General features: G+C 45.7%; 2 protein-coding genes across 3 annotated transcripts in view; one reads left to right on the top strand and one right to left on the bottom strand.

Moving 5' to 3' along the window:
* LOC107381557 (ankyrin repeat and BTB/POZ domain-containing protein 2) overlaps positions 1-14,293 on the top strand; it is a 40,587-nt gene continuing 26,294 nt past the window's right edge. For both annotated transcript variants that reach the window (XM_015953302.3, XM_054731936.2), the window contains exons 1-7: positions 1-1,465; positions 8,584-8,733; positions 10,070-10,277; positions 11,083-11,235; positions 11,636-11,801; positions 14,010-14,099; positions 14,186-14,287. In XM_015953302.3, coding sequence (XP_015808788.3) covers positions 619-1,465; positions 8,584-8,733; positions 10,070-10,277; positions 11,083-11,235; positions 11,636-11,801; positions 14,010-14,099; positions 14,186-14,287 — 1,716 coding nt within the window. In that variant the 5' untranslated portion in view covers positions 1-618. The remainder of the gene's footprint in view (positions 1,466-8,583; positions 8,734-10,069; positions 10,278-11,082; positions 11,236-11,635; positions 11,802-14,009; positions 14,100-14,185; positions 14,288-14,293) is intronic.
* The window catches only part of LOC107381556 (serine/threonine-protein kinase BRSK2), a 147,769-nt gene continuing 147,744 nt past the window's right edge, over positions 14,269-14,293 (bottom strand). The window contains exon 20 of the mRNA XM_070555116.1: positions 14,269-14,293. This exon is cut by the window's right edge and continues 1 nt beyond it. Coding sequence (XP_070411217.1) covers positions 14,284-14,293 — 10 coding nt within the window. The 3' untranslated portion in view covers positions 14,269-14,283.

Here is a 14,293-nt window from a genome sequence, read left to right as displayed (position 1 = left end):
TTTTTATTAATGTGTGGAAAAATACGCCTGTTTATTTCATCATTGATATTTTGAATATAGCACTTTATAGCATGAGAAGACGCTATAGCTTCTATATCAACATGCTCGTTAGCTTAGCTATGAGCTAATTCGCTGACATTGACCGCACCTGTCGCGGTTTTGTGCTAATGTAAAGCCTTAAGGATTCAATGAGAATCATGAAAATCAAAATTATGGGGACTTAATTATTTAAAAGTTAATTTTATAATTGATTACTCCCCCAAAAAATTATCACGAACAGTTAATGTTAAAGGCTTAGGAAAAATGTACAAAATTAATAGAAATACCTTTGATAAATGTGTTGCTAAACACTGTATTATGTTGAAGTTTGTTGACGTCTTTATCTTTTTTAATTGTGTTCTGTATGGAGGCCAGTCGGGGGCGCTGTGGGGCAGCAGTTACCCGGTCCGGGTGTGTTTGTGAACTCTGAATGTGATTGGTCAGCTGTGCGTAAAAAGCGCGTGTCCCCTTTAGGTTGCTGGCAGTTTAGTCTCCGTTGCTCTGCAGTCAAACTTGTTGATGGAAACGTTTCTCCACTGCGCGTAAATTTGGACTTTATTTCCTGAATTCTATCACAACATGTCCAACTCCATTTTAGCGAAAGCACTGGAGGACATGAGCTTGGATTCTGGTTACGCAGCCGGCGATTTCTGCCCGTCTCTCAGCCTGTCCTCCTCCGGGAGGTCTGGACAGACGCAGCCTCATGCTGGCACTCGCCGGAGTTCCTGGTGGCAGCACAACGGCAGCTGGGACACAGTGAGCACTCTGACGGAGGACGCTGTGGACATCCTGTCCAAGTGTCCCCATCTGCCTGACCTGGAGGAGTATCCTTGGACTGAAGGGGAGCTACAGGAAGTGGTGCGTAAAGTCTCCGGATCAGAAGCTTCCATCAGCCTGGAAGCAGTCCACCGACTGTCCGTCCTGCTCCGGAGGGCTTTGGTTCGGATCTCCCGGGAGGCGCAGCGGCTGAGTGAGCTCCACCGGCGATGCACGCGTCAGGAGGTCCAGAGCGCCGTGAGGCTCGTCCTGAGCTGGGGTCTGGCCGAGAGGTGCGTCTCCTCCGCCGTGAGGGCCGTGACCCTGCACTGCATGAGCTCCGGCGGAACCGCGCGTCAGCTGCGCAAATCCGCCCGCTGCGGGCTCACGCTTCCCGTGGGTCGCTTCTTCAGGTGGATGGTGGAAACACGCGTGTCGGTGCGCGTGCACGAGTACGCAGCCGTCTGTCTCACGGCCTGCATGGAGAGTCTGGCGGAGGAAGTGGTCGGACGGGCGCTGCGGCTGGAGGAGGAGGTGCGGGCTCGGTCTGACAGGTCCACCTGCTGCCCGGTGGGTCCGGAGCTGCTGGACAGAACCGTGAGCAGCGACGCGGAGCTGTGGGGGGTGCTGCAGCCCTATGAACACCTCATATGTGGGAGGAATGCAAACGGTGAGTTCACCAATTCCTAAAGTTTGGAATAAAAGTTCCATAAATTCCTCCCTAATCCTAATCCGAGCTGAGTGAGTTTAACCTGCTGCTCAGTTTAGCTCGAAATTTAAATTCTAACTTTGTAGAAATCAACAAAGAAGTAATGGACACATCTTGATGATAATAGCAGGTAGGGCTGCACAGTTAATCGTTAAAAAATCTCGATTCCCGCTTTTATGCAATCTCGTTTTGGCGTGACGACGATTACATTAAAAAAGAGAAAAAAGACGGCTGTTGCACCGCACTTCAAACTGGGACATCATCTGCATGAAAACAAGCGCTCCCTCTCCTTCAACAAATAAAACGGAACCTTTTACCACGTCACGCAGAACGCAGCCGGCAGGAAATAAACAACAAGAGCATGTGAGACAAGCTGACTGGAGGAGCAAAACCAAAAATGTGAGCAGCAGAGGAAAACCTTGCCGACGGTGGTGCGAAGGACAACCAAACAGTGACGTTAATTCCAAAAAAAGGTTCTGATTCCGTGATTTGGAAGTTTTTTGGCTTCAAAACAGACGACGAAAATCGAAAAGATGCAACTTTGCAGCAGCAGCACCACAAGGTAACACTACGAACTTGAACGTCACCATAGAGTGCAGTATGATGACGCTGTAAAGGGCAAGAAAACACCAGGAGAAAGTCCTTCCCGGTCAACCTCCCAGACATCCAAAACGGAGACCTTATGCAGCGCTTCTCTATACCCGTCAAACTCCCGCAGGCACAAAGAAATGATGGAGGCTATCACCTATCACCTGGCTAAAGATATGGCTCCTGTCAACATCGTATCTCCAGCGGTCAATGGGCAGTCAGGCGGGGTACACCCTGGACAGAGAGCCAGCCCATCGCAGAATTATCTTCTCTCTTTTAAAGCAAAGTCCCACCTCAACCGCAGCCCCGGCCGCCTCCATGAAGAGCCGAAAGACCTTAGGCAGCTTCCCGAAAGCAGCAAAAAGCAACGAGGAGCCATTCCAGGCTGAAGGTGTTGCCTCAGAGCTACAGTCATCTCTGCTCTTAAGCAACAGTGACAGCGAGGCGGACCCCTTAGTCTGGTGGAAGGAACACAAGGGAGAATTTCCAAGACTGTCTGTGCTGGCCAAGAAATACCTCTGCATTCCTGCCACAAGTTCCCCTTCTGGAAGGGTGTTCAGCATGGGTGTGTGTGTGGGTGTGTGTGTGTGTGTGTGTGTGTGTGTGTGTGTGTGTGTGTGGGGGGGGGGGGGGGGGGGGACATTGTAGCACGTCTCCGGATCATCCTGGGACCTTTCTGCATGGAGTTTGCATGTTCTCCCTGTGCATGCGTGGGTTCTCTCCGGGTACCCCGGCTTCCTCCCACAGTCCAAAAACATGACTGTTAGGTTAACTGGTCTGTCTAAATTGTCTGTGTGTGTGTGTGTGTGTGTGTGTGTGTGTGTGTGTGTGTGTGTGTGTGTGTGATTCTCCGCTCCTCGCTGAAGCCTCAAAATGTTGACCGACTGGTGTTCTTGGTAAAAAGCCTTTTAGCAGCTGGCTGCATAAGAAAAAGGACTGTTCTCTGTTGTGGTCCTGCCATGGTCAACCATCATGTGGTCGAGTTAGAGGCTATGTTAATAATTGTGGTTTGCATTTTAAGAAACCTACCTATTACCTACCTCTCTCATCACCTTGCACGTAGAAAGAATGTTATTCATATTTGTTGTTAAAACGATACAAAGGTGGTTTATTTAAGAAAAAACAAGATGAATTTATTTTTATTTTAGTTTAAGCTGTTAAAAAAGTTTATGTGCAGGTTTTAAATGTAATAAAATTTATATTGGGGAAAAAAAATCGTGGGAGAATCGTGATTCTCAATTTTTCCAGCATGGTGCAGCCTTAATAGCAGGTAATGAAGTAGCTGAGTGTAAATAAATGAAAATATACATTTTTATGAATGAAAACGTGAATAAAATCAAGTTTGTTCAGAAATTCTTCCTAAAATGTGAATTTAAAAACGCTTTGTGTCAAACGAACCGTTGCTGATATTCTGAGGCAGCGGCTGAAGCAGGAAACAGGTTTTTCCTTCTGTAAACTGGCTCTGACCGCCCTGCAGGGCAGGCGAGTTAACGAGCACACCAAGTTTCTCCAAGAGCACAAATTACCAGGAGACTAGGAAGTCCTCCACCGGAGGGCACGGTTTGAAAAGCGCCCTCAGACAGGAAGTGGGTGATTTGGGTAATAAGTCGGAAGTAGACGAAGCTTTCTGATAAAAGTCAGACAGATGCTGAACTCTCTGGGTGTTCTGGATAAAAACGTTCCCCCAGCTTAATAACTCACAAGTCTTCTAGGATTACTAAAATCTCATTTTAAATAGGGATTTTCAAAATAAAACCACAACGCGTCACTATTTGTTTTAAGATGCATCAAATACAGTTTTCGTTGCAACCTGAACTCCTTTAGAAATCTGAGAGCAATGGAAGTTTTGGATTACGCTGTGATCTTAAACACCAGAATGAATAAAAGGTAAATGTTGCTGCGCTGCAGCGTTTGGCTTGTTTTAGATGTTTTGTGTTTGAGGATTAAATGGATAAGATGTGTCTTGGTTCCTGGTTGGTGGTAGGGTGCGGGAAATGAGGGATGATGAGGAGATTTGCTGGTTTGTCTGAATTGGGACCAAAAACAACAAGAATCCAAACGTCTTGAAGGATTTTCCTCTTCAGGGCGGCTGGACTCACCCTTAGCATTAAAGAGAGGAGCTCCATCATCTGAGTGGAGCTCAGTAGAGCAGCTCCTCCTCATTGAGAGGAGTCAGCTGAGGTGGTTCAGGTGTTTTATTGGATGCTTCCCGGTGTTCCCTTAAAAACTGGTTAAAGATCTGAAGGGGAGTTCAAACGAGAACAAAGCCGGAAAGAAAAACAATGACCCCAATCAGCATAAGCAATATGACTTCACTAGCAGGTGTGGAATAAACAAATCTGAGCTTTTGGGTTTTAATCTGAAGGGATTTTCAGACACACCTGACCTGTTTGTGTTTCTGGTCTCTGTTCAGAGTCCCAAGTGTTCCTATTTGAAGTTTTAGGTTAAATCTGAGCAGCTTTGACTCTTTTTGACTCTTGTTTACAAAACTAAATGTTAAATCAGGCTCACTCAGGGACACACTGAATCTTGACTGATGCATGCTGGGATACAGGCCTCCGCCTCCCCGGAGACCCAACAGGAAGAGGTGGGTGAGCGACGTTAGCCTCCGACCCCCTTGGCCGACACAAGCTCTCTCTCTCTCTCTCTCTCCTCGGCTGTCGGGCAGCGAGACACGAGGCTCGCAGCTCCCTGAGTCGTCTCCAGAGACAAACCAGCCGTCCGTTTGAGAGACACGTGGTGTCACACAGCTACAGGACACACTCTCTCTCTTCTGTGTACACACACAGTTTTTCTTTTTTCCGACTCAATGTTGGCTAGAGGATCCAAAAAGGCAATGTTGGATCTATTTAGGTTAGTTACAGTTGTAGGCCCAATGCTCTCTCAATCTGAAGTTGATCTGTGTCCAAATTCAGATTCTTGATTTCCTGCTGCTTCTCCTGCTCTGGTAAAAAACTATAGGCCCACCCCAGTGGTCCAACACCAGTCCCCATATTTATAAAAAACAAAACACTTCTTTTCTTCCTGGCTGATTCTCACAGGAAAAACTACACTCAACAAAAATATAAACGCAACACCTTTTGTTTCTGCTCCGAGTTTTAATGAGATGGACTTAAAGATCTAAAATTAATTTCAGATACACAATATTACCATTTCTCTAAAACATTGTTCACAAATCAGTCTAAATGTGTGATAGTGAGCACTTCTGCTTTGCTGAGATAATCCATCCCACCTCACAGGTGTGCCACATCAAGATGCTGATCTGACATCATGAGTAGTGCACAGGTGTGCCTTATACTGCCCACAACAAAAGGCCACCTTGGAGTGTGCACAGCAAAATGCCACAGATGCCACAAGCATTGAGGGAGCATGCAATTGGCATGCTGACAGCAGGAATGTCAACCAGATCTGTTGCTCGTGCATTGAATGTTCATTTCTCCACCATAAGCCGTCTCCAAAGGGGTTTCAGAGAATATGGCAGTACATCCAACCGGCCTCACAATCGCAGACAACGTTTAACCACACCAGCCCAGGACCTCCACATCCAGCAGGTTCACCTCCAAGATCGTCTGAGACCAGCCACTCAGACAGCTGCTGAAACAATTCGTTTGCATTACCAAACAATTTCTGTACAACATGTCAGAAACCGTCTCAGGGAAGCTCAACTGCATGCTCGTCATCCTCATCGGGGTCTTGACCTGACTCCAGCTCGTCGCCGTAACAGACTTGAGTGGGCAAATGCTCACATTCGATGGCATCTGGCACGTTGGAGAGGTGTTCTCTTCACGGATGAATCTCGCTTTGCATTGTTCAGGGCAGATGGCAGACAGCTTGTGTGGCGTTGTGTGGGTGAGCGCTTTGCTGATATCAATGTTGTGGATCGAGTGGCCAATGGTGGTGGTGGGGTTATGGTATGGGCAGGCATCTGTTATGGATGAAGAACATAGGTGCATTTTAATGATGGCATTTTGAATGCACAGAGATACCGTGATGAGATCCTGTGGCCCATTGTTGTGCCGTACATCCATGAACATCACCTCATGTTTCAGCAAGATAATGCACGGCCCCACGTTGCAAAGATCTGTACACAATTCTTGGAAGCTGAAAATGTCCCAGTTCTTGCATGGCCAGCATACTCACCGGACATGTCACCTGTTGAGCATGTTTGGGATGTGCTTGACCGGCGTATACGACAGCATGTATCAGTTCCCGCTAATATCCAACAACTTCACACAGCCATTGAAGAGGAGTGGACCAACATTCCACAGGCCACAATTGACAATCTGATAAACTCTATGCGAAGAAGATGTGTTGCACTGCATGAGGCAAATGGTGGTCACACCAGATTCTGACCGTTTCTGAGTCCCCAGACCCCCAATAAAGCAAAAAACTGCACATTCCAGGGTGGCCTTTTATTGTGGGCAGTATAAGGTACACCTGTGCACTACTCATGATGTCAGATCAGCATCTTGATGTGGCACACCTGTGAGGTGGGATGGATTATCTCAGCAAAGCAGAAGTGCTCACTATCACACATTTGGACTGATTTGTGAACAATGTTTGAGAGAGATGGTAATATTGTGAATCTGGAATGAATTTTAGATCTTGAAGTCCATCTCATGAAAAATCGGAGCAGAAACAAAAGGTGTTGCATTTATATTTTTGTTGAGTTTAAAATAAATAAATAAATAAATCATTAACCAACAACTGTAACTAATCTAAATAGCTCCAACAGGCCACACATCCTGACCCGTTCTGAAGGAGACCTAAAGAACCCAGAAAAACACCTAAAGGCCTTCAAGCATCCACCTGTTCAGGTTAAAGTCAGAATAAAAAAATGAGAACATCCTGGTTGACCCCAAAGACTTCTGGGTAAATATCCTCTGGGCTGACGAGATGAAGGCGTGCGTCTCTTTCCGTCTGGAGTCGACTAACACTAAAACATCAGATGCAGTGGTGGCAGTGTGATGGTCAGGGGCTGCTCTGCTGCTTCAGGACCATTTGGTGCAACAGAAACATGAATTCTGCTGTTTAGCAGAACATCTGACCTTTGACCTTTAACAGGCCAGCCTTGCTGGAAAACCCTCTGTGGCTGAATTCAGACGCTTCTGTAAAGAAGCGTGAAACAAAACTCCTCCCGAGTGACGACTCATTCCTGTTCTCAGACGCTGGACCCAGTTGGTTGCTCCTCAGCTTTTACCACGTTTGTCCTTTTCCACTCAGAACCACGTTGAGACTTTTGCTGATGCATTTTAAATCCAGCCGCTCTGATTTTGGTCCGTTGGTCTGGGAATCCAGCAGACGCACGTCGGACCCTGTGTGGTTCTGTTGTCCCGGCCCAACGCTCGCAGCGCTCTACCGGGCAGCAGAAAGAGCTGTTGTTTCCAGTGACTGAAGCTCTGTTGCAGCCGAGGTGGGAGGATGCTGCTGCAGCTCCAGGCTCTAGGTGGTGCTTTCATTCAGCCGTAGCTACAGCAGGAAATTACCTAATCACTCCTGGTTCTGTTCATAAGCATGGCAGTGTTGAACACGGGAGCCAAGGTGTGTGTGTGTGTGTGTTGGGGGGGTGGTTCGTTAGGTAGGGAGTAGAAAACAGTGATCTGTTCTTTGTTGAATCCAGACTGGACTCTTGTTGCGACCCCCTGAATAGTTGCTTGTTCACCTCTGGTCTGTAAACAAAGAAAGGTACCCCCCCCCCCCCCCCCCCCAAACACACACCTTGTTGCACACAAAGCCAGCTTTTAGAGAGCGGAGGTGTGTGTCCAGGTCAGAGTGATGAATCTGTCTTTGTGCCACAGCTGCTGCTTGTGTTCCAGTCTGGTGTTTATTGATGAGCTCCGTTGGCCGTTTATGTAGCGCTAAAGCTAATCAGGCCTGTCCCCACTGATGACTGCTATGTTCAGAGTTTTTTGTGCAAAAGTGTTCTTATTTCACAGGTCGGAGGTCTCGTGTAGCTCGGCGTTTCTGCAGAAGCAAGAGACTTGCAGAGTTCTGTTCATCAGATGTTTGCTAGATCATAACGGACTTGGATGAATTGACTTGAACAACTTTTGCTCTCCTACAGAAACTGGAGCTGCTTTTGCACTCTAGTGACCGTGTAGGGGTTCAAAACCCAAAGCTTTATTGTTCTGTAAGGGCTTTGCAGATCGTCCTCAGTCAGGCTGTTTCATTGTGTCAGAGGCCAGGAGTCAGCAGATCCCAGAACAAAGACCGAATCTCGTGTGTGTGAGTGTGTGTGTGAGTGTGTGTGCGCATCATGTGGACATTATTTACTACAAATGAAAGCACAATAATTAGTCTGATAAAATAGTTGATATATTTCTTCAATAAAATCTATTTTTTTTATTTAAAAAAAAAGGATCTAAAATGTTTGTTTTTATGTCGAATGTAATCATGAGTGACGATGATGAGCAGCAAAAGGAGTAAACAGCCAAAAGGTGGCAGGGAGGTTAGGATGAGTGAGCGTTGATGTGTCTGGTTTTATCGTTTAGGCGAGCTGTCGCTGCCGGCCCACATCAGCCCGTACATGAAGGCTCCCAAGGACTCGGTGGAGATCATGGAGGATGCTTACATCCAGCTGGAGCTGAGAACGCTGGAGCAGTCCCTGCTGGCGACCTGCGTGGGCAGCATCACCGAGCTCAGTGAGTGTTTGTTTAACCTGCTGTCGGACTCCTGGGATACGTCGCTGGTCTCTACCAGCTCGGCGCCGCTCCTGTAACAACGTGTGGCTTGTACCCAGCAAACAGAGGCACCTTCACACCCTGCAGCCGCCCAACTTCATTATCTCGGCCCTCGTTACCGACGAATATAAAGAACAGTTTAACTGTTTCAGGGCATCGGGGTCGTAAACCTGCTCACCGGTCGGAACAGGCGCCTTTTTCAGACCCAAACGGCCGGCGTTCTGCACACGCTCTAAACCAGGGGTGTCAAACTCATTTTAGCTCAGGGGCCACATTGAGGGAAATCTAGTCCCAAGTGGGCCGGACCGGTAAATTAAAAACAACTTCAGATTGTTTTCTTTGTTTTAATACAATTAATATAAAACAAAGCTGGAGCCTGAGGACAGTGTATCCAAGATAGTACAAGTACAACACCTGAAGTGTACTTGTAAATTTGGGAAACAATTAAAAATCAATAAATAAATAAAACATTCCTTAGTGATTCAAAGAGCTTACAGATCACATGGCTAGATCAGTTTCATGCAGCACTTAAAGTATATTTGACTCATTTTACTTTACATCTTTTAGCTTTCACCAGCACATCAACATCAGAAGTCACATCCTGAGTGGCGGCCAACTTCAGGATGTGATTCAAGTTCTTGTTTTATTTATACTCATTACAGAGGAAACTTGCTCACAAAGATAAGTTTATTTTCACTCTACATTGTAAAGTATGAAAATAAAGTTTACACAACCATCTCACGGGCCGGATCCGGCCCGCGGGCCGCATCTTTGACACCCCTGCTCTAAAAAGACTCGACGTAAACTCAGAAGAGCAAAAACTCAAGTTTTCATTTCATTCGTTTCTTTTATTTGCGACCAGAGGCCGGTCTCTGTAAACCCTAGGGAGGGTTGTGCGTTCCAGCCCCAGTAGACGTTCCGGGGCACCCCTCTAGTGGGCTGCTGGTGCAGATCCGCATGTTTATGTTCGTGTTTTACTGATACGGCTGACTTTGACCTACTTACAGCAGTGACAGATGAAAAATAATCACCCTCATATGTTATAAATAATCACCTTCTTGTGTCCGCTGAGGACGTTTAACCTGATGATTTTTGCCCTCATGAAAAGTTTTGATGCTCTCTCCTGATTGGCTGCTTGGATGTTTCTGCTAACATGTAGTTTAGCAGGTGTACCTAATAAAGTGGCTGTTGCTGTGTTTGCACCACTCAGCCCGACGCTGGACCCCAGTTGTTCCCCTTAACTTCCTGGACGATGAACTCAGGTGTTTCCTGGATTTTTTCTGTTTCGGACCTCCAGGTGATCTGGTGTCCCGAGCGATGCATCATATGCAGCACCTGAGAAGCTCGAGCCCCTCCATCAGCAGCTCTCGGTCGGCCAGTCAGCCGTCGGCGTCGTGGTGTCCAGACGCTCTCCGCTCCCTGTACTACTTCCTGTCCAGCCCACAGATGGAATCCCTGGAGAATCCTAACCTGGATCCTCCGTCGCTGATGCTGAGCAGAGAGAGGCGAGTGTTTGTCCGGTCTGATCTGGGACCCGAACGTCCTCCAGGTATCTTTAACGTGGGCGACGGGGGCACAGGAGTTACGTGCTCGCCCCGTAATCGGAAGGTTGCGGGTTCGAGCCCCGCTCAGTCTGTCGCTGTCGTTGTGTCCTTGGGCAAGACACTTAAAGAGCAAGTCACCCCCAAATCACATTTTTTTTTGCTGATAAACAATATAAAGGAGTGTCTAATCATGCTGCAGACACGTGTCGTCAATAATTTGGCAGTTCAGTGCATCTTGATTAAAATTCAAATATTCTGCCTAAAACGGTCAGTGTTGCGCCGTCGTCAGGGAAAAATTCTGCACTGTATTTGAATTTAAATCTGCCACCGCTATTGGCTAAGAGGTATGCTATGATGTCATCTGGTACATTATGATGTCATAATGCCATTGTGAGCCTGTGTGTGTATTTGTTAGCAGCTCTGCCCTCTCGGTCTGCCAGGCAACAGCATTTGTTGCATTTTTCAAACATGAAGTGGGAGTGAAGTAAGTTTCTTGTAGGGGGTGACTTGCTCTTTAACCCACCTTGCCTGCTGGTGGTGGTCGGAGGGACCGGTGGCGCCAGTGCTCGGCAGCCTCGCCTCTGTCAGTGCGCCCCAGGGCAGCTGTGGCTACATCGTAGCTCATCTCCACCAGTGTGTGAATGTGTGTGTGAATGGGTGAATGACTGATTGTGTTGTAAAGCGCCTTGGGGGGTTCCAGGACGGCGCTATATCAAATACAGTCCCTTTACCATTTACCAACCTGATTGGATCCGTCTCCCTCCAGGCCGTTCCTGCTCCTCCCTCCCCTCATGGAGTGGATCAGGGTCGCCCTGGTGCACGCAGAACATCGCCGCAGCTTGTTGGTGGATAGCGATGATGTCAGACAGGCGGCCCGACTGCTGCTCCCAGGACTCGACTGCGTACCCAGACAGCTGAGGTACCGCTCAACTCGGTTCTGGTCCAAGTCAGGTTTTATTTTAGTTTTTTTTTAGTTTTTTGTTGTTGGACAGGAAATGGTTTCATGAATTCAGATTATTAATGTAGAAGCAAGAAAAATCATATTAACTGTATTTTTACACGTTTACCAGGAGAAGCTGGACGTGTTTAAAGATCCAGAATCTAAATAAATAAATAAATAAATGACGACATTAGGATGGAAAGGATTTTAATACCAAAGAAAAACAGAAGAATAAATATTCAAGTCTGGTCTCATTTAGACCAGAGTCTGCATCTTTGTGACGTTTGTTCTCCTCTGCTGAATGGGACCCGATTGGATCCGAGTATCCGGTCCTGTCAGAGGAGACGTGAACTCCTGAATCCTCTTTGTTTCCCTTCAGGTCCGAGTGTTGTTTCCAGTCCTTCAAAAGTCTGGATGCTAAAGCTGCTTCAGCCAAGTTCCAGCTGGATTTGGGCTTCAGGATGCTCTCGTGTGGCCGAGCAGATCTGGTCCAACGGGCCAAATGGGTTCTGGGAGCTGAAGGCGTCAACGCCATGGACGACCAGGTGAAACTCAGATCAGTCATTATGTTTTTAAATGTTTTATTATTAGTCATTTGTTTTGTGGAAATGATCTTAAAACTTGTTGATGGAGGCATAAAAATGATCTCGTCTTTAATTGTGTAGGGTTTGGTGCTTTTAGAGCTCAACATATATATTACCTCTACTTCTGACCAATAAGCTGTGATACTCTATTTAAATATAGAATATCACCCTGCCTGGTCTTTATTGTTAATCAGAGGATTCTAGGATTGTTTGTTTATTAGGGGATTGTAAACACTTTGTTTTGATTCAGAAAAGAGTCAGGTTTATAAAAGTAAGAATTTATTTTACCAACAATTAAAACATGACTAACATTTACTGTGATGGATGGAACTGGATGTGATGTCTGAACCTGTGTGTGAATGTGATGTTGGTCAGAACTTCCATATCTAGGAGAGCTGAGTTCTGGATGTAAAAGAATTAGGTTTGTGTTAAGCTAAGAAGTTGATTATTATCAAAACCACATCAGACGCTATCTGTATGTCTACTTCACCCGTTCTCGGAGACCCTCTTGGTGGATCTGAAGGTCAGAGAGGTCGGACGACCTCTGGCACCGGAGGGCTGTAGAATACCGTGGCACCGACCCTTCAGTCCAGAGATGTCTCGGGTCACGACAGACGGATGGAACCGCACGTCTGGGACTCTGAAGGAGTCAGAACAACATCAGCTTGTTCTGCAGGAACCGTTTACTTTATCAGCTTCGCAGGTGCAGAAAGGTTTTGACGACGTGTCAAAAGCTTTGATGGTTAAAGAGGGTTTGCTTCAGATGGCCGGTCTGAAGCTTTTCTCAAGAACTGATGAATCACCAGCGTGATCCAGTTTTAATGTTCTCATGTTATGATTTGTGTAGCCAACCAGAGGTTGACAAGTTGAGGAATATTATCAAGACAACTCAGAAACACACCTTCCCTGATCCGGAAGCTCTGATCTGGGGTAAAGGGCTATTTATGTGTCATGGGTTTAACTTTACCTTACTTGTCCTCGTGTGAGTGCAAATGGTGATGACCGTGTCATATCAACATGCTGAAACATATTTCAATCAATGTAATCAAAACATAACATTCATTTCCAACTTCAATCATTGCATTATATTATAATTATTATAAGTAGCAATAAACAAACGTTTATTTACTGATTATCTAGCTTAAAAGTTGTAGAAGCTCATATTTAACTTAGGAAATCATTCTTTGATTTAGCAACTGATCCGAGCTGCGAGTGTTCACTTATTTGGAGGCATGAAGAGTCCTGTAGGACGAGAAGGGAAGCTTGGACCTTGAGGAGAGAACGTTATTGTTGACAGTTCGTTATCATGTGTTCAGAGCTGCAGAGAGGCTCTGAGCTCCAGCTGGTGGGATGAAGGCAGGCCGATTTAAAAGGAACGCATGCAGTCTCACGTCTCCCTTTTGACCAGATGATGAATGGTCAAAAAACTGACTATTGCTGGACGTTACAATTGGAACTTTTTTTTAATATAAATTAGTTAATTTCTAATTAATTTGGTCTTAAATCATTTTTTTAAGTCAGAAAAGTGTCCAGGTAACGCTTTCTTCTGTTTTGTTTGCGTGATTTAGTCAAAATGTACGAATGATTCTCACAAATCTGCTTTTTAGTAAAAGTTTGTGCTTCCAGTTCTCAGGTAAAATAACCTGATTAATCAGAACGTTCCAGTTTAACTATGTTTTCATTATTTGTGTTTGGAGGCCCCGCTATAAAGACCCACCGTTAGAAACGAGCTGCTTTTTAAAATGTGAGGTTTTTAGATGATTATTTTCTAGATTAAATAAAAATCACAGATAAAAAACTGAATATTGTTGTGATTCAAATTTAAAATAATCATAAATTAATTGAGGATGATTGAGCGGGTCATCAGTGAATTATAATTGTATTGTAATATTTATTACAGCTACTGTGGAATTATGTGTACTTTAATGTTTTTATATTTAAGTATTTTGTCAGAAATCTTTAATTGCTAAATAAAACAAAAAAACAAGGATTCCTCCTGGATGGTGCTCCGATTCGAGTCTGTAAAGTGTGTCGTCACCAGCAGAGGGCGACTCTGGGTTGCAAAACCTGTCATGCTGTAAAGAGATTAATTCAATTGTTTATTTATAGTGTAATAAAATAAAATCTGATCTGTGAAATAAAGAAAAATGAAAGGAATCTTTCCTGCAGGGAATGACTCCTCTGATGTTCGCCTCGGCTGCAGGAGATGAAGCGTTGGTGCAGGTGCTCGTGGAGGCGGGAGCTCACCTGAACCTGCAGGTAAAAGCACAACCACCCAGCTCTGGTTTGGGTTTAGATGAACTCTGCATTTATTTGGCATTAATTACATTTATTGTATTTTTCAGGTTCCTGTCTGCTCTGCCACCCACCCATCGGTCCATCACGGTAGTCGGCACTGGGTGGCGCTGACGTTCGCTGTGCTGCACGGCCACATGAGTGTGGCTCAGGTGAGT

Source organism: Nothobranchius furzeri, chromosome 9 (genome assembly GCF_043380555.1).
Source record: "Nothobranchius furzeri strain GRZ-AD chromosome 9, NfurGRZ-RIMD1, whole genome shotgun sequence".
In the NCBI taxonomy this organism is placed as follows: Eukaryota; Metazoa; Chordata; class Actinopteri; order Cyprinodontiformes; family Nothobranchiidae; genus Nothobranchius; species Nothobranchius furzeri.
Note: the sequence above shows the minus strand (reverse complement) of the source record. Positions and strands in the feature narration are given on the sequence as shown.